This window comes from Diaporthe batatas, assembly GCF_019321695.1.
Source record: "Diaporthe batatas strain CRI 302-4 chromosome Unknown Contig00008, whole genome shotgun sequence".
In the NCBI taxonomy this organism is placed as follows: domain Eukaryota; kingdom Fungi; phylum Ascomycota; class Sordariomycetes; order Diaporthales; family Diaporthaceae; genus Diaporthe; species Diaporthe batatas.
In genome coordinates this window covers 809,729-829,093 of record NW_025408555.1, presented here as the reverse complement: position 1 = coordinate 829,093, position 19,365 = coordinate 809,729, and the positions used below count along the sequence as shown (strand labels likewise).

The 19,365-nt window shown below is 56.2% G+C and overlaps 4 protein-coding genes across 4 annotated transcripts; 2 read left to right on the top strand and 2 right to left on the bottom strand.

The window, feature by feature from the left end:
- Positions 1-10,589: 10,589 nt before the first annotated feature.
- Positions 10,590-11,590, top strand: KVR01_007637 (uncharacterized protein; the record flags this gene model as incomplete). The annotated part of the gene is made up of 3 exons (XM_044794648.1): positions 10,590-10,927; positions 11,132-11,284; positions 11,509-11,590. The coding sequence occupies 3 exons, from the start codon at positions 10,590-10,592 to the stop codon at positions 11,588-11,590; spliced, it is 573 nt and encodes a 190-aa protein (XP_044643890.1).
- A 3,441-nt stretch (positions 11,591-15,031) lies between these two features.
- Positions 15,032-15,685, bottom strand: KVR01_007166 (uncharacterized protein; the record flags this gene model as incomplete). The annotated part of the gene is made up of 1 exon (XM_044792226.1): positions 15,032-15,685. The coding sequence occupies one exon, from the start codon at positions 15,683-15,685 to the stop codon at positions 15,032-15,034; it is 654 nt and encodes a 217-aa protein (XP_044643419.1).
- Positions 15,686-16,627: 942 nt separating this feature from the next.
- Positions 16,628-17,797, bottom strand: KVR01_007445 (uncharacterized protein). Its single transcript, XM_044784373.1, has 3 exons — positions 17,167-17,797; positions 16,799-17,104; positions 16,628-16,709 (listed from the first exon to the last, which is right to left on the bottom strand). Exons 1-3 carry the CDS (start codon positions 17,560-17,562, stop codon positions 16,653-16,655), a joined length of 759 nt encoding a protein of 252 aa, XP_044643698.1. The 5' UTR covers positions 17,563-17,797; the 3' UTR covers positions 16,628-16,652.
- A 527-nt stretch (positions 17,798-18,324) lies between these two features.
- Positions 18,325-19,363, top strand: KVR01_007454 (uncharacterized protein). Its single transcript, XM_044786586.1, has one exon. It carries the CDS (start codon positions 18,617-18,619, stop codon positions 19,247-19,249), a length of 633 nt encoding a protein of 210 aa, XP_044643707.1. The 5' UTR covers positions 18,325-18,616; the 3' UTR covers positions 19,250-19,363.
- Positions 19,364-19,365: the final 2 nt, after the last annotated feature.

Below are 19,365 nucleotides of genomic sequence, written 5' to 3'. Positions count from 1 at the left end.
GCCCCAGGGCACGGTTGGACCCTCAGCAGCAATATCCAGAAGCAGTTGTTGAAGAAGGGGGATGTTTTCTGGGTTATACTTTCTATTTACAACAAGACGCTGTTTTATGCGTATTACCCACACACCAACACGTGGCAAAAGCCATCTGCTCTCCTCTGATGGGTTAATGCCGGGTACGGTGTTTGGGCGTCCGCGGGGGCTTATGGTGCTTTTAACCCCCCTACCACACTTACTTGTTCCCAAGCATACAAGCAGCGCATGAAAATTTAGATGGAGGGTTATTTGGTGGCTGGCTGGCATGGCATGGCGGTGAAAGAGTTGGGCCCACACGGAGAGGAGAGGAAATTCCTTCTTTGGGTCCTCATGATACACACACATATAGAACACTCCAATATCGACCATCAATCTCAACACCTCGTCTGAAATGTATGTTCAAGAGCTTGTCCACTTAATCTGCGTGACAACGCCCAGTTACCAGAGAAGCCGGGACGAAAACACATACAGGCCAGAAAGCGAACGATCCCAGGCCGAGCACCTCGGGAACTTGAAGAATTGATTTGTGAAGTGGTTTGTCTCGATTCCCTGGTGACTTGCCGCCGCAGCAACACAAGACATGCCTCTCCCACCCATGAATCACATCTGGATCATGGCTCAGACTTTGACCGGCCGGCGCCGCCGCCGCAGGCGCCAGGGTTCAGCCCCCTTTGTTCGGCCGTGGCGTCCGACTGACTGACTGACTGACTGTGTTTGAAGCAAGGTTGGAAGGAAAGATGAGAATTCAGGACTTGATCCTTTGCGCCTGGACTGGACTGCCGGGTTGGGAATGTGGATGGCATTAACCCAGCTGCGGCGGTTCGGAAGGCATGCCATGTCACTCCTGCTTCGGCCGTCGTCACTTCCACGGTGGCGGCGACGCGATACACGGGACAACGAAATCTGGAGCACAAGTTCAAGTACCCTTCCCGTATGTATGTATGCCTGCCAATGGCCGGGCTGAGGTGAGGCAGGCCTTGCTGTTTTCAAGCAAGGGGCACGCCTGGGTGAGCAGTGCTGCGAAATCGGGCACAAGAGCCATCGCGGTCTAGTCACGGCTCGTCAATCAATGTGCTCCCATCCCACTGGGACATTTGCGATCCAGCGAAGCGCACTTTGCACAGTTCAAAGCACTTGGTTCGAAGGGGCATCAAATAAACAAGAACAGCGACCGCAACCACATCTCTTTGGCCACCTTCCCCTTACCGCACTTCGTACCGACTGTTTGCTCGTCCAGAAAGAACCCTTTTAGTTTACCGCCTGGGTTTTCGAAGAAAGCAGAAGAGGAAGGTCCGAGCAAGAGTTGATCATTCGAAAGTGAGAGGATGGCGTTTTGTGTAGAGAGACTTATGAGCCGTAAGCCCCGACAGCTCCACGAAGAACCAAACATATATTGTCACTCCACGCCTCACCATGATAGAATCATTCAACATGGCCTTGGATCACGCTGCGCCCCTTCACCTCTCCGTGCCTAGCAGCACGACGCTAGTTCTGTCTTCCTCTCTACGCCTTACCCGAGATCTTTTTTTTACATATCGATCATAGAGAAGACTACCTCACCCTAAGTGGTCCTGACCGGTGTGCTTACACTTACCGCAAGCCATTCCGGTTATCTCGAGTCGGCCCTATTCATCTAACCAGCGAGTGCTCCATACCCACGTACCAGATCATAATCTACCTAGGTAGGTCTTGCTGTCACAGGTCCGTTCTTGGCGCGCCCACAACAGGACAGTATCCCCGAGCTGCTTCGGGTGTCAGACGGAGTGTGAGAGTGGCTGAATATATTTCCCCACGTGGCGCTCAACCACACATGATGCAGTCAGAAACCCCAGTCAGACAACAAAGTGCTCACTTGAGGCACCGGCGGAGCGAGTGTACCTCCTGCTGTAGCAAACAGGAACCAAGCAGATTCATTATGCCAGTGGAGGGGTGCCATACAATGAGCCCGAAGAGAACCCCAAGGATTGTGGCCACTTCCACAGACGAGACCCGGAGAGATTTGATGATGGGAAAGCCTCTGAGGCTAGAGTCTCCACAATCTCTGAACAGCCTCATATGTCGTCGATGGGGATGACACCTCACAAAATCGACGACCCGCCCAGCCGCAAGCCGCTAACGGCAACCTGTTTGAGCATCTGTACCGGGGAGAGAGTACATTCACGACAACCTCCACGAACTTGCCCCCGCCTCTGGGTGTGCTGCTGCGGTTGGTTCAGCTCTCGCCGAGGACACCATGACTCTGCACTGTAAAAGCCAGTCTGTGAAATACAACTGGCCAGCACCATGCCCTTCCGTCTACGAGGCTGAAGCAATGGAAATAGCTCACCATGTATGTTCCAGAGAAAAGGCAGATTAGTGTGCCGGCCACCGTCACTCGACCTGCAGTATGCCCATTGATATACGATGTCGCTAGGCAGGCCAGCCTCGTGTGACTAGCAGAGGAGGATGTGGGCCGTGGCGGGTAAGATATGTGTCCCCAGCTGGAATGCTGACAGCGTCGGGGGCGGAGGGTATAGGACCTGACCCCCGATTTGGCCATCTTAACCTCTAGCAAGGAGAGGAGGTTGGAGTGGGGGATGTAGAGTTTAGAGGCGATTTCAGAAAGATGATAAGCTGAAAGGACTCATCGGTCTCGTGTAACCGCCCGAACTCATCGCGACTCACACCAGACAACTTCCCATCTCACGTCACAATATCCAAAGAGCAAAGACCACAGACCACAGGGCTTTGTTCCCAAGGATCCAGAGATAAGCCCCATCCCCTGAACCTTCTCGCCACACGCACACAAACATACACCGGTCCGCACCGCGCAATGCGTACCACAGCATAGATACGCCCAAGGGGAGGCCCGCAAGAGTGCGCGAGAGACAGAATCGTTTCGGGTGCGGAGAGCGGAGGTCATGGAGTGGGTGTTTCTGTGAGAGGATAGCACCGCATCGGTGAACCAACCCCCTTCTTTCCCACCGTCCCTCCCCCTAGATCCATCATCCCGTGGCGCGGTGGTGCGGCCGACCGGAATATGCCGACGTTTCTTGTCTGGTCGGGGGCCGTCGAGCTGGTTGGCTAAATGGCCAGTTGCCCGGGTTGGGTGGGTTACTCTGGGCCGATTTAGGTCTTGTACAAGATTGATTGTGTGAGGGCGTTTGTGGCTCGGTGTAAGAGGGGCAGAATTTGCAAGGGCCTCTGATGCCGGCGATCAGCTAGGCCATAGGCTGGTGATACTGCTCCGCGGGTGATGTCCATAGTGAAGCTGAGTGTGAACGTGTGTCACCATGCCCTCATCCCCGTCCCCCAGGAAGACAATGCAGCGGGCTCCCCGCTTCGAACATGGTGACGGCAGGTTGGCGAGAAAAATCGGCACGAGAGAGATTAGTCGTCTAGGATGCATGCACGATGAAGAGGGATGAAGAGGAGGTGGGAAGATGTGGCCCACTGTGCTTGGTCGCAAGCATGCCAGTGTCTCTCCACCTTAAGTCTGTTGGGTGGTCTTTCTGCCATACCCAACACGCCGGAAGGCGGGAGAGGATTGGAAGGCGGGCTGCAATAGCTGTCGGTACCCGGGGACACGGCTTCAGGGTGGGCACATACGATGAGACCGAGCCTGATCGCGGGGATGCACGACCGTTGGCTTCGATTTGTTGCGCTAAGGTCGTCCGTCTCCGTTGTTTCTCTTGGTGCTTGCAGCCATGGTAGAATGCCCCAATGCAGAACCACAACATTGAAGAGCTGCCGCTTGGCCCCTGACTTCAGGATCGCTGGCTCCGTGGTTCCGCTCTCACCACGATCCTGGTGTTTTAATATGAACACTCCCATCTCACAGGCCCCGTATGAGAGGCGGTGTGGCAGGAAGACGTAGGCCCGGCCAGCTGTCTGTGCGATGTGCTGCTTTTTTTCTCTCTTGCATTCTTTTCTCCTCTCGTCTCCGCTCCCCTGGATGAGCCACGAGGTTTGGCCGGCCAGCCGACCGGCTCATTGGGCGAATCGACGGCCGGGCCGTTGATCGAGAAGAGTTAGGTCGCAGGTACCTACCTGCCAACCTGCCCGCGTTGACACACTATAAATTGCCCCATCGATCGGGCGATTTTAGTTGCTGTGACAAGATGAAGGTGGCACGGAAGCTGGGGCTAGAGTGTCTTCGCTAGGTTACATGGTTGAAATGTGGGAAAAGGGCGCGAGAACGAAAAGATAAAATGATTAAAAGCTTAGGAAGACAAGGGCACCGTGATATACGCTTCCCTGGCCAGATGCAAGGGGCAGGCGTTCCCCATCTGTTTTCGCACCGGGCCCAAAGCGGGCAGGTGGCAGCCTCGGGGCGTGTGCGTGTAAGCGGTCGAATTCAATCATCCATGAGATTCTGGCTGATGCTGCAGCCGACTGGCCGAGCATGCAACCTGTCATGTCGGACGCATCTTGTTCATCTGTGGGACAATGTAGGACCGTTGTATGGGAGTGGGCGGCAGGGGTAGAGCAGAGGTAGAGGCGTCCTATCACGGTTGCTGTGTGCTTTCGACATCTGGCGCCCGCGGTCCCATAATCTATTCGCGGTCTCGCCCACGTTGTGCGGCGCCGCCTCTCCCCGGGTTACTCCAACGGAAAGTCTTGAAACAGCTCGCACAATATGGGAACACGAGAAGGCAGAGGACGGTGACCTTCCTGCTCGGCGGTGATGCCATAATGACAAGAGCACGTGTGTGGAAACTGACGAGGCCCAGGGAAGGAAGGATGGCCGGCCGCACACGGACGGACCGACAAGAGATCACATCCCCGTTTGAATGTCTGGGTCGGTGGGGAGGGTGGGATTGGGATCGCGCTGGGAGGAGCCCAAACAACCACCGCCCACCCGGGACTTTATCTCCTCGGCGGGCTAGGTAAGGCTCCAAGGACCCTGTCCTGGGTCAGCCACAGGTGGGCATAAGCTGGATTGGTTGGTTTTGGAAACGTCGGCCCAGTTCTGTCTCTTGCGCAGATACACACACTACTCTCGCTCACAATCGCCCTCGCCCACCTACTGTCCTCGCCTGGGGCCTGGAGATGGATATGGTTATGCACAGACGATGGCAGGCCCGATCGGTGGTTGATCCATGATCCCAACCGTCGGGTCTCCGGGGATGAGGCTTGGGTCGAGATGCAGGCGATGGGGCTATTGCCCTGGCCTCGCATGTGCGTCAGGTCACAGGTTTTTGGCTTATTGTCTGACATTGTTCCTTTTCCGGCGTTGGTGTTGCTGCCGACGTTCGAATCAACCGTTGAGGTCGGTTGATTTCTACCCCTCCTCGCCCCGCGACGCCGCGCTGCCAAGGCCTGTCTGCCTATCTACCCTCTGGGTGCCTTGCCTGGCGGGTGGCTCTAGTCGGGAAGACCTGCGGACGGACTGGAAACAATGGGGAGGGGGGAAGGGTGAGGATCCGCAGCATCGGCAACGTGGGATTCGCGAGCGGTGATATGCTTGGTCTCTCATCCGGGCCATTGGATATTGGTGTCGGGCACATGACGAGCCCTCGACGTTGATGCGCAAAAAGTTGGGGTTGGACAGGCGCAATCCGCGAGAGCCCCTCCCTCGACACTAGCAGCCCGCGTTATCTGAGTGGACTGTCGATGGTCTCTGGACCCGGGGTGGTCCTGTAAGCACTCTCACTGTCCTGAGCGCGCGCGTGTGTGTGTGTGTGTGTGTGTGTGATAAAAGAGCTTGGGCCGGCGGGCGTCTGGTTTTGTGGCGGCAACCTGGGAGCGGTGACAGCTACACCGTATGGGATGTATCACGGGATTTCCCTGTCTGGTTGCGAGATGGGCAACGGCTCATCCTGTCCAACTCGGCATATCACCCCCAGGCCAGGCCGTCCTAGGCTGGACAGGTTGACAGGAACGGCATTGGTCAGAGATGGATTTCATGAGATGCATCGTTCATGGTCCATTGTTTCAGCAGTATGGTCGTGCAGCGCAGAATGACAGGCGTGCATGCTGGCCGTTGAAGCTGAGACTGAGACGGAGAGGCATCGAACAAGACAAATGAAGAGTTCAAAGGCCGCCGCTGGTCTTAATATCCGCGGGCCCGTTCTCCTGCGGCATGCATACGTGATTTGATGAGCATCGTGGGATCCTCTAGACCTGCAGGTGCAGATGACTTGCCGGGCCAGGCGGGCTAGGTCGGAAGCGGCTGGTGGGCTGGTGGGCTTGCAGGCGCCGTATTCCCAGATTCCCTAGGCACGGTGATCCATGTGGCTGCAGTAATCAGATAGTCTGGGCCGGAGTGGACTCTGCCGATCTGGAGGTGCTAAGTATGGTGTCTTGATGTGGTGCGAGGGGCCCTGGGGCCTGGGGGCGTGGTCCTGGACGGCGAACTGCCCGTGTGCGCGCACCGACGTTTATTTTGTTGGTGATCCCGAGGACCGGCTCGCCCGCTCGGCTGCTGCACGATGACCTCGGAAGATGGAGGATTCACAAGAGACCCTAGATACATTGGCAGACAAGTTGGCAGACAAGGACAACCCTGAAAGAGCAGAGAAAAGTGACGGACTGACTGGTGAGCCCTCGAGTGACGACCACTGCGTGGGGACGGACGGACGTAATGTGTGATGTCGCTGGCAGTCGAGTGTGTGTTGTGTGTTGGAGTATCTGCAGGTACTCGATCGTGCCCAAGACTTCACAGAAGCTGGGCCGGCCAGGGCCTGGGTCTAGGCCAGGGTCAGGGCATTTCGGGCGCGAGGGGAACAAAGGCAAGACGACAGAGTCAGCTCATCTGCAGCCCGCAGCCCGCAGCCCCCAGCGAGGGCAGAGGGAGGGCAGAGCGACTGACTGGGAAGGTTAGGTTGCTCCTGCTCTCTCATCTGACACCTGACCCCGGCATGGGGAAGTGGCGGTAGGCAGGGTTGCTTTGGGCAGGTACGAAGCAAGTATCATGTCTCGACAAGCAAGGGCAAGCAAGTACGGAGTACATTCTACATGTTATTCTACTTAGTCCGTACATACCGCACCTACCCGTGGGTGGGCTGGCTACTGCGTACATGTGGGTGAGATATGCAGAGCGTCATCTGTATCGCATCTGAGCTGCGCCTTGTGTGTATGTATCGCTACATACTCGCCTACCTAGGCAATTACCAGCCCAGGTAATAATTAATATTATTAGAATACCTGACTTAGCTGCGCGGCACACATGCCATTTTCCAGTGGCACGCTGTCTATGGCAACCGCCGTGATTGGTGCGACGGTATTGATGATCTATTCCAAATGGGCTTGGGGGGGAGAAAAAAACCGTTGGCAAGAGGCAGGTAATTCCACAGTAGCTCGCAGCAGGCAGCATGACGAGGGAGGTCAAGACAGCAAGAAGTAAAACCTGGGCAAAAGCAAAGACGTGTCGACCCTGGGCCCTGGGGTTGAGCCACAAGACAAAAAAAGAACCCCACGCTCGATTGGCATTTCTGGGCCAATCAGGGCGTTGGGCTCTGGCGATTTCCCAATTGAAGTGAATTTCCGCACGTTTTGGGGCCCGACGTAGACTCCCACAGGGCCTACTGCATGCCGCAGAGCAGAGTGCTCCTAGCGCCAACAGGCATTATTACTCGCTGGAAATGATGGCGCCTCGAGACAAATTCTTGCCCTTTTCAGAGGGCTCAGTCGGTGGCCGTTGCCCCAAAGCGTTAAGCGTCAACCGTCAACCAGTCAGTCAGTCAGTCAGTGGTTCGTCTCGTTGGTACCTTCCAGGTGTGCTTGCTTGCTTGCCTCTGCTGGGTGGCCCGAGCCCGGCTTTCCCATTGGGATACCACAAAAGTGACAACACACACGTACACACACAAACGCACTGCGCACACACACACACTCCCACCTTGCACCCAGTCCCAGCCAAAAGGGCCCAGAGGCCCAAAAGAGGCCCAATTCATCATCGCTCACTCGCCGACACCAAAGTACACGTCCACACACACGCACGCACTCACACACACACACACACTGGCGCGCGCATTATGCACTTCTGCCTGACCTGGCCTGCTCTGACCGCATCCCGCACTCTGGCCTCTGGCCTCTCGTCATGATCGGTGTCAAAATGTCACTGACTGCCCGCTGCCCGCCGCCAACGCCAATTACCAATTCCCAAAACCAATACCGATCCCAATTGTCCGGCTCCGTCGTCTTGGCCCTTTTGTACAAGTCACAGGTTCATCAACGGTTGCATGCTGTGGTCCATGACACTTGTGTTTTTCATTCTTTTCTCCAGTCTGGTTTTCTCTTCTTCCTTTTCCCTGACGCGTCTTGTCTGTTGTCTACCCTACCTACATTGCATCCATCCGCCCAGCCCACGACCGGAAAAGAGGCCCACCCACACACCGTGGAACTCATACTCATGCAGCTCTGCATGTCACTGAAAATACCCCTGGCAGGTTACGAAATATCTGAAATCGCAACGGCAGCAACCCACAAACCCAGACTGCCAGACTGCCGGACTGCCAGTCGCCAGCCACAAGCTACATACAGCACACAGTACAAGCTGCGGGACGCTGCCAATGCCCAATGCCCTCTCGCAAGCATACACTCTGCACTCACTCCGCCTCGGGGCTATTTGGCGGGCCCCCCCTTCCCAATCCCCCCGTCTGCCTATTCTCCTTCCCCCCTCCCCCCCAGTCGGCCTGCCTGAGTACCGGTACTTCGGCTCGGTGCTCGACTGCAGCGACCAGCAACAAGGCTCCACGGCTGCCCCAAGAGAGCGGCGGATGTAACTCTACGCTTCAGATCGGATTTTTTTGACGTCTGGCCAAACCCAACCCAGCCCCTTGTGGACTGCACGCACAGTCTGCACTGGCCGAACTGGAACCGGCCTGCCCAAGGACTGATGATGACTGTCCATGCTGCCATTCCTCCCCACCCCCTGTCTTCTTATGTATGCCCACTATGCATACAGTACACGCATCTACACCCACCTACTATCAGACGATCCAAACGGCAAGGCTTTGTCCGTGTCGTCGTCCCTGCCACCCCCCCGGTCCGTCCTTGGGACCCCAAAGCTACCTGCCATTACATGCGCTACCTGCCTGGCCCGGTTGCATGTAGTTCTTTTCCTTCCATGTTTTTCTGGGCCAAGTCTTCCTTAGGTTGCCAAAGATAACCCTCGCTAGCCGGCTCTCGCCTTCAGATGTTCCCCGTCCTTCTTTGCATGCCATGCCTGCCATGCCATGCCATGTCTGTGCTTTCTCTCTTGTCCCCGTTGCTACCGTACCGTATCTTCAACTGCTACTAGTACTACTAGTACTACTACTACCTACTACTGTACATACCTCCAGCTCGGCCCAGACAGAGCCTGCCTGTCACACATTTGCTCACACGCACATGCACGCCTCTCTCTAATTCGTTTCCACCCTGGTCCCTCCGGCCATACATGACTATTTTTTTTTTCTCTCCCTCCGTCTCTTTACCATACCTCGCCCTCAAGCCCCGGCCCTGCCCAGTCAGCTCCCTGGTTCGGCCTTGTACATACATCCCGTCCTCTACTGCCCGCCGCCCCTCGGATATGCCCACACCCTCACCCCCCTCTCACCCACCTCATGTGCCTTTCAAACGCTGCACGGGTCCTGCCTCCAAGAGCCCCGAATCTGGCTCCGTCTTTTGCCATTTTGCCCCCATGTTACTCCATCCCCTTACGTCCTGCTCACCTCACCGTGGACCATAGTACGCCGTGCTAGGTTCCAAAGTCGATCCTTTCTCCCGCGGCCATGCCATGCCATGCCATGCCATGCCAGACCCTTCCCTTCCCTGCCCTGCCCTGCCCCCTCCACCACCGTAGCCCGGCCACAGCCCGCATCCCACCAATACAACGCCCGTGATATTTGCCTCTCTCGGCACATGCACACGGTGCTCCCATATCTCCCATCCCCCGAAGCAATTCCAAGGGCCACCGGCCTGCAGACCAATCCGAGGCCTTCCCTCCTCGTCAACATGCTCCAGGGATCAACCCCAACCGTCATGGCCCCCCTCGTTCCCGTTGGTTCTTTACCCTGCGCGGCCGGGAGTGCGGGTAGGAAACCCATCAAACACCGAGGCAGGGATACTGGCCGTCGTCGTCCCCATCGTCATGCTATCCCGTTCTGCCATCGAGCGGGGTGTCCCGTCCATGCTCGACGAATAGAGTTAACATGTCTTATCCCTCTGGATCACGGGACTCTGGGGCCTTCTGGCTGACAGGGGGATGCCGTCGAAAAGGTATAAAAAGGCCCTTCTTTTTCGACAAAGAGCTGGTTCTCCTTCTTCTGTTTTCTTCCTCCTTCAGTTTCTTCAAACACCATCGCCAGACATTCCAACAGACCAAGCCCTGCCCTCCAAGGAAGCCCAAGGCCTTCCTCAACATCTGACACCAACACCAATACACCTCATCACCATACACAAGCACCCTCTCCAGAGGCCCTCCTCCTCCTCCTCCTCCTCCTCCTCCTACCAAAAGCACCATCACCCTCACATTGTACTTCTTGACCCCCCCACCAGGCCGTCTCACCTGCCAGCCTGACCACCACCCACCTACCCGCACTCCCACACTTCTCCCCCCCCCCCCACAAACAAGAACCAGTCAGCCAGCCACCATGTCGTCCTACTCGCCAACACAGTACTACTCCGGCACCATGCCCATGCCGGTCCCCCACCACAAGGGTCACCACCAGGGCTACTACTACCACCCGGACAGCACCTACTCAGTCTCCCCTCCCGAGGCTGACCCCTCGGTGAGCTCCGGATCCGGCGTGCCGTCATACAGCACGCCGGGATATTCGGCCACTACCAGCTACGCCGGCAGCACCCACGGCGAGTACGACTCGGAGCGCTCTGCGAGCGGCGTTGACTTCAACGAGTACATGCACGAGCATCTCGCTCAGTCATTTGACCCCCTCGGCTTGGACAAGGCCATGGCCACCCAGGCGCAAACGTGAGTTATTCCTGTTGATTCGTTTACCCTGCGTCTCCCGCGTACACCATTGCCACGAGCACACGGGCGCAGGTTCTCGGCCGAGCAAATTTGCTCGGTTGGAGCGAGGACGCCCGCGAGTGCCTCAATCGGCGCAGGCGGTGGCCGCCATGCGACAATCGTGAGCTCGAGCAAAGGGACGGGCAATTGCTAATATTTTTGCAGTTCCGGCCGTCTTAACGACAAGCACCGCCAGCTGCTGGATCTGCAGAAGCAGGCGCAGGCCCGGCTTGCGAGGTCGCGAGCCCGATTCGCTGAGGGCATGGACGACGCGCGTGAGGTGCGTCAGAACCTGGAGTGGACGCAGAAGAAGGTTTCGTAAGTTTCGGCCCCCCTCCCAAAAGAAAAGTTTCCACCTTCACCTTGTGCTCGCGGGAGGAGGCCGCAGCTCAATCCATCGTCGGGCTCAGCGGGCGAGCGGAGAGAGCAGCGAGCAGAAGAACCGATGAGCGGCCAGAATTACCCCTGGTTGCATGCAGTTGTCTCGATTTGCACGTTTGTGTGATTCGTAGAAGCAAAGGCTGACTTTGCGCATCTCACAGGTCACTCAAGACCAAGGCGTCAAAAAAGCACTCCAAGGAGTACAGCAAGGCTCGCGCAAGGCACCCTTCTCCGGAGTACTAGATTCGCACTGCCAACCGACTCGATTTCTCGCTCTGAAAGATTGCATGTCTGCTATTTCAAGAGCGAGCGAGGTGATTGGGCGGGCGGGCGCGCGGGCGACGGTGCTTCGATCGAGGGGCGTCAGATTCATTTCATTTCATTCCATTTTCACCTTCCCCGAGCTGTGGTGAGGCTCAGGGACAAGGGAGGGAAAAGCACATTATCAGGGGGAAAAAAACGAAAAAGTTGCGCTCTATGACGACTCGGGAGCGATCATTCGTCCAATCCGTTCGCTCGTCCGTTTGACGAGAGACCGGGGGGGGGAACAGCAGAAACAAAATTTACCGGGGTTGGAGTGTGGTGCGGAATGGGCGAGGATGAGAACTCACCTTACCCACGGATCCTAGCACCAAACCCCCAGGAACACGCCAAAACAAGAAACCCCTGTCGGAATGCATCTCCCACGTGGATTTGCAGAACACAGCCAACGGGGATGGCGAGAGGCATCACACACACGCACATACGGAGACAAGCGCGCACGCAGATACGAAACCTTACGAACGGAAAATGAGGAGCCGCAGCAATACCAGCAAACCACACGCGCACGCACACCCACCGAAAAGGCTGGCACAGATGAGATCTGGATCTAGATCTGCATCACACAGCAGGCGACAGCAACAGCGCCGATGGGGTGGTGGTGGTGGTGGTGGTAATGGTTGCGGTGGTGAGCAAGCCCCGTAGGGCTGCATATCACACTCGCGCAGCCCGGTCCCTACGCACATCTCTGGAGACACACCCCCTCCCCCACCCCACAGGCCCTCCGCTTGCAGCAGGAATGGCCAGGGGTCTTGTGGCTCGAATGGGAGGGTGGGGAGATGCAGAGCGAGGCAAGCGAGGTGACGTTGGGCGGCAAGGCGCACGTGGGCCCGGGTTGCGTTTGCGCGACGCGGCATCAGCCCAGCTGTCTGGATCGGGGAATTCCTCTTCCTTGCATTCTGTGTGCGTGTGTCTGTGTGTGCCACCGTTTCCTTTTCACGATTATGATGATTACATTGGGCGGCGTTTATTTGGAGTTTGGAGCAAGCAGGGCATTTCCGGTGGCATCCACTGGCCCCTCGTCTTTCCCCCCCCCCCCCCAGCTTGTGTTGCGGCGGTCAAGACTCGACAAGGACGGGGTGACGTTGAAGAACGGGAGTGCCCGCCAGCGCCGACCCGGCGCTCTGTTCACCAGGGGCATGATTGGGCGGACGCGCAGCTGCCCCATGGGGTACTGGGGACAGGGGAGAATGGGGCCGCAGGTACAGGTACATTCCAGCGGGACAGATCGGGCTGAAAAATTCATGTCGTGCGCCCATCTGCAGGAACGAGAGAGACAGAGCGTGCAGGGGAGGGGGGTGTGGGCGGAGGCTGCAGGAATCTCCTCTCGTCCTCTGTCCCTGGCTGGGGGACCCGGCGGCAAATCAGGCGCAGTGGTTCGCGTGGGAACGTAAGAGGGAAGAAAGGGACTACCCGTCCCACCACTACGGTGCTTGCTAGGCCACCCCCCCCCCCTTCTCACGCCGCTCCCTTGCTCACGCACGAACCACCCATGTCCCAAGGCCCGAGCCGAGACAGGGTGGCAGGGAGCTGGGAACAGGTTGGCTCGGGGAGGAGGGGGCGTGTGTGTGCGCGCAGACGGGCAGGACAGGCACGCGGCGGGACAGGGATGCTCCGCTCAGGTGGAGGGCTGGACGGATGGATGAATGGGTGGATCAGGATCTCTCCTGCTTCCTGGGGTCACCTCTTTCACATGCGCACACACTTGTCCCTTTCGGGGCTGTAGAGTACTGCTACTTTGGGGAGAGGGGGTTTTCAGCGCGAGGCCCCCTGTCTCCTACGGCACGGGCAGCTGGTTGGTAAGTCACTGTACCTGACGGGGTCGTCGAATGTACCTGGGGGCAGGACTGGGGAGGGTAAACAGAGGGGGGGGGATAGGCAGGCGGGCAGGCAGGCGAGGACAAGGTTCTGACGAAAATACCCGGCACGCGCTGGGGGGAGGGAGGGGGAGGGAGGAAGCCACCAGGATGTCTATTGCTCTCATTGGGTCTAGTATGATGTTTGTTTTGTTGTTTTTGCCCGAAAAGGGGGGGCGTTATGAGGGGGTGGACTCGTGTGCCTTTCCCGATTTGTTTCCTTGTCCATACATAATTTGTAGGCCAGAATACCAGAATAGGATACGATATTGACTGTTGACCGGGAGGGGGGCATGAGAGGGGGCAACTCACGAACCCACCCCCTATCAGCCTCCCTCCCTTCTGTCCTCCCGCCTTGGAATCGTGAGAAGAACGATGGGGGTTGACCAGGCCGACCCCGTGCTTGCTGCTCCACCACCCTAGAGCCCGGTGACCTGCCTTCCCACCCATCCAACATGTCCCACACACGTGCGGCTGACGTAGCGCCCTCCCGGCCCTGCCGTCCGTACAGTGTGCTTCCCACGCTGGGGTGTTGTGTGTTTTCGTGTGGGATATGGCTGGGTGGTGAAGGCACACTGTGCTGGCCTGGCCTGGCCTGGTGCCCATCCATGTTGGGTGGGCTCCTCTTCTCCTCCATCATGTGATGATGGATGGGGCTGGTAGGTAGGTAGGGTGGTGGGTTGCTTCTTGCTTTTCTCCTTCTCCACACCCCATCTTCCCCCCATCCCCCCCTGCTGACCTATACACCAGCGTGTGGCTTCCCCTTGTTCAGTATGTCACGTGACATATGGTGTTTCTCTTTTGCTTTCTCTGTCTGTTTCTTGTCGAAGGGTACCGAGGTCTGGTATATATATATGTATGGATGTATATACCCACTTGGACATGACTTGGATATAGTCGATTCCCTTTTTCCTTGCTTGGTCAGGAAAGTCTCTGGCTGTGGCGACGGGTGTTGATGTGTTTCCTTTCTCCTTTTTGTGACCTGAATCCAGTGGCTGGGAGGGAGGGAGACGATTACACCGTCCATGCCTGCCGATGGACAGACACGACGGCCAGGAAGACTTGATACGATGAGGGCATCGGTTGTCGGGCGGGTGGATGGATGGTGTGTTGTTTCTGGCATGTCGTCGTTCGTCGTTCCATATTATCTATCCGCCACTATCTCATCTCTCTTCCTCTTGTCCTGCCTAGCCCGAACATTGGAGCATGCCAAGGAAAGCGTGGCCTTTCCTCGTCCGGGGCATGGATGCATGCTGCAAGGCTTGCCATCGGCCCTGAGCCCGGAGTTTGGGCAAGAGGTCATGGTATCGATGATCGATGGATGGCCATCATCCTCCACTCAATGTGCTCCTGATTCACAGGTTCGCCGGCGGGGGCCTCCTCGGGGGTGGGCGTGACGGGGTTCACGGTCAAGCCGTCCGCAACTCACCGTGGACGGCCAGGCCTCCTTGACGGGTGGGCACCACGCCAGGAGAACAGCACCACCACTGCTGGTCACGTCTTCTTCTCCTTAATTGCCGTTGTCGCCCGGGCCTACTGCAGCCGCTACCGGCCCGCCACCACCACCGCCCCTCGCTGCCGCCGGCGATGGCGACGGCCACGCGCCCCGGGCCTCCAGCCCGCGCTGCTTCTCGAGCCGGTCCCACGGGTTCTCGACCATCCTGGCTATGAGGCGCGGGTCCCACGCGCCTTCCCACCATGGCGCCTTTTGTGCTGGACCTCCTCCTCTGGCGCCCGGCCCTGGCGCCCGGTGGTGGTGGTGGTCCTGGTGGTGTTGTGGTCGTGGGGGGAGCGAGTGATGCTGCTGCTGACCGGGCCCCGACGTGGATGGGGTTGCGTCGTCGACTGTTGCGAGAGCCGCAGCAGTAGTAGTCCCCACGTCTGCGCCCCCCTCTCCATCCTCGTCCTCGTCATCGGCCAGGTCAATCTCCTCAGGGTTGTTGTTGTTGCTGCCGCCATCATCGCCCGATACCACCGGCTTCGGCAGGCTCATGGGCAACCGGCGCTTGCCGAGGGGCGCGTTGTTTGCGCCGGTCTGGGAGGGCAGGTCGTGCTGCTTGCGCTTCTTGTTCGCGGCGCCGCGCTGCATGCCGAAGCCTGTAAAGCCCATTGCCGCCGCCATTGCTGCCGCGTCTGGGTCGTCGTCTGAGTAGGTGTCGGCCATGTTTTTTTGCTGTTGGGCTCTTGAGGTTGTGTGAGTGAGTGAGTGAGTGAGTGAGATGCTCTGAGAAGGAAAAATATTGCGCTCGCTCAATTGACGGGCTTCGTACTCGGGCACTCAAGCACAGGGGGGTGTTCTGAAGTGTGTTGCTGTATGTCGCGACTAGTGAGTGGGCAAGGTTTGAGGCAAGGGTTCGCAGGTGTTCGCGATGGAGGCTGAAAGTGGAGGCGAGCAAGTCTGCGGTTGTCGATAGCAGATGGGCGGGAAGAAGAAGTGAGTGAAAACCCACGCTTGCGCAGCCCTATCAGAGCCCTGGAGGGATTAAGACTAAGGACCCCTGCTGGGGTTGGAGCTCTCCCCTGGTCGGCGGATGTGGGGTCCGGCTCTGGAGCTTTAGCCCCTGCGCTGGGGTACCAAGCACTTACACAGTAGACCAGCGGGGTCTGCCTTACACAGCAGCTGGACGAACTCGGCTCCAAGGCGAGGCGCAGGAAGCATTTTGCGTTAGCAACCCCAATGGACGGCCTCGTCATGACGACGTGAGAAAAATTATTGCGCAAGGTCATAGTATGGCGGTGTAGCCGCCTTGAGATAAACGTTGCTTTTGTAACGTCTAAGCTAGCTTTAAGACGATTTATTATAATAAAGACGATCCTTATAAATTATAATAAAAAGGGGCTTAATTCTTTTTTAAAAAAAATAATTTAAAACTAAAATTAATAAAAAGATAATAAAAAAGAGTAATAAATTATAATTTTATATTATAAAAAAGTTAAAAAGTATTTAAATTAATAATAAAAATAAAATATATTAATTTATTAATTAATCTTATAAATAATTAATTTATAGTTTTAATAGTTTTATATTAAAAAATAAATTAATTATTTAGTTAAATAAATTTAAATTTATTACTTTAATGAATTTAACTTTATTTTAAAATAAATTTATAATATAAATATAAGTTAAAATATTATAGGTTAGTATCTTTATTACTCCCTGCCATCTTTTGGTCAAGGTATGGACGCCCCTGCGGAATGGTTAACTCCGTATTCGGCCTGGCTGATGAGCAGTAAGGGGCCGTCACTGACATTTGTAAGAAGAGGAAGAGCAACTTACAGCACAATAGATCTTGTCTTTGCTTTTGACGTATTCCGCCTTGGTCTTTGGGTCGGTGAAGAGCTTTCTGACTTCGGCGTCACTCATGCATTTCGCAACCCCCTTGTGTGCAAAAAGAACATGATCATGGTCCTTTGGAACAGCCTTGATACCCTCAGATTTCAAGTAAGCGATACACGCATGGATGTTTGCCTTCTTCTCATTGTCGTCATAAGTCTTCAAATCATGCTCAAACTGTCTGAATAGAGCAGCCACTAGATCCTCAGTCGAGGGTGCGGATGCCACTTTAGTCGAGGATGGAGGGCCCTAGAGAGGATGTGAGAACTGTTCCAAGGGAGGTATGGGCCTTACTGGTGCTGTTTAATTACCATACAGTATCCTTCGTTGGCGCGACCTTTGAAGCCAGGCGGTGGCAGCCGCCAGCGAGGATCTGCCATGAATTCCTCATCTGTTGAGCACTTCACCTCACCATCCATGGCCCATATACAGAACTCGGGATGTACCTCTTCGCATTTGTTGCCGTCTGGGTAACCATGCTCCTTGACGAAGGCAAGAACGGCTCGCATATTCTCTAGACGATTGGCGTTGGTTTCTTGTGCGATATCACTTTCAACCATTCTAATACAACCGTGCCATCTCTCGATGTCCTTTTTTGTTGCACCCTTTACGGCGTTCGCTTGAGGCGAGGATACATCTGGCCCACTGTGTTTTTCGTCCTTGGTGATCGGCTCAGGGGCCGCGGTAGATCGCTGCCTGGCGGGCATAACGGCTGTGACGGACCAGGTTGAAGGGTGCGGGGGAAAAAAAGAAGTTAACTAAGATCAGACGTACGTGCTAAGAGGTGAAAAGGGTGAGGAAATAAGAGAGCGTGGACATGTTCCGTTCAAGGTCTGCCTTCATTCATGTTGGCTCCAAGGTCTGCCTAAAATCATGTTGGCTCCAAGGATTGAAACCCCGCTTGCTCAGCTGGGGTGGTCTGCCACCACATGTTGCATTCGCTCCATACGATGCATCTCCATTAATTGCATTGTGAAAATTGCAGGTATGTGCTAACACACACTTGATATACATGGGATGGAAAGTCATCCGTACTAACCGCATTGGGTGCCATCAGATTAACATGACATTTTCACCCAAAATTCAATATCATTACGTATCAACTCCGGAAGGCCTTTGGGCAATAAAAGACAAGGAGGTCTTGGAATATTGAAACTGACGGTCGAATGTCACATTGGGATGGAAGATGGTTGTTGGTTAAGATCTAGGGGCGAATGGACAGACGGAACCCATCAAGCCCTCACCAACTTTCTCCTCGAGAGCAAAGGTCCCCGACCTCAGTCATTCCTCTCAGATCGGCTGTGCATAAAAAAATCAAGCAGAAAAAGAACTCGAGGAAGATCAGGCCAATAGTCAATCGCAGAAATTGAAGGTTGCATGCTACACACTAGACGCGCAGGTACAAAACCTCTGACATCATGGCTGAAACATCCTGGCCAACCCTGAATGTCTCAGGCGCAGGCTCTCATCTCGGGCTCTGGGCCAGACGTCGAGAGGCTCACTCACACTTGCCTTCAGCCTCTTTGTGTTCCCAGCCTGGCCTCCCCAAGACCTGCTTGTTCTGTGTTCCGCTTCTTGCAACCCCACCAATGCTGAGAACTTGACCTTGAGATGGTCAACGTCTGGCATTGCACTGAAAATATCCGGCACCCATCCGACAACGCTCACCACGCATATTCTATACATCTTGGCGCCACAACAGTCAAGTCCAATTGATATACACGACACAGAGGCCAGCCACCCAGGGCCAGCCAAGCCAACATGTCCGCCCCCAAAGAGGCCATCACCCTCCGCATCCCATCCAAATATGCCTCATCATCATCACCCTCGCCCTCCTTCTCACCACCGCCCCTGGACTGGCTCCACCGCACCTGGACGGTAACCCACTCCACCCTGGCCATGTGGCGCACAGCCCGCAACGTCCGCATAACCTACTCCCCGCTCCCGGCGGACCCGGCGGGCCGCGCGCGCATCGACGACCTGGTGCAGTACGAGAAGAAGACCTCGGGCAAGGCCGCCGTCAAGACGGTCCAGGGCGTCGACACGTGCTCCTCCCCGGGCGAGGCCGGCACGGCCAGCTGGGACTGGCGCGGCAAGGGCCTGCTCGCGTTCGTCACCAGCCACTGGGAGGTCGTGGGCTGGGGCGAGCGGGACGCCGCGGGTGGGGAGGGGGAGGGGGGAGGCAAGGAGAGGTGGGCCGTCACGTGGTTCGCGCCTACGCTCTTCACCAAGGAGGGCGTGGACCTGTATAGTGACCGCAAGGGCGGCATGAGCCCTGCGCTTGCGGCGGATATACTTGCTGCGCTGAAGGGGTTGGGCGCCGAGCCGCTTGTGAGGATGGTCGAGGCGGATATGAAGGAGGTCGAGGTCCGTCTGCCTTGGCTGGAGGGGTAGGTCGGCCTGTAACTATGACTTACAGATAATATAAGGGTGTCTCCTGTAGTCTTCAACTAGGTACGTGAGGTTTATAATGAGATATCCCTTCAGGAGCAGCACAATTAGGACATCCC

Coding starts and splice junctions, on each gene's coding strand:
- KVR01_007454 (XM_044786586.1), top strand. CDS start 18,617: ATGTCCGCCCCCAAAGAGGCCATCACCCTCCGCATCCCATCCAAATAT.
- KVR01_007445 (XM_044784373.1), bottom strand. CDS start 17,562: ATGCCCGCCAGGCAGCGATCTACCGCGGCCCCTGAGCCGATCACCAAG. Junction 17,105..17,166: donor CCAACGAAGGATACTGTATG/GTAATTAAACAG, acceptor CATCCTCTCTAG/GGCCCTCCATCCTCGACTAA. Junction 16,710..16,798: donor AAGACAAGATCTATTGTGCT/GTAAGTTGCTCT, acceptor ACCATTCCGCAG/GGGCGTCCATACCTTGACCA.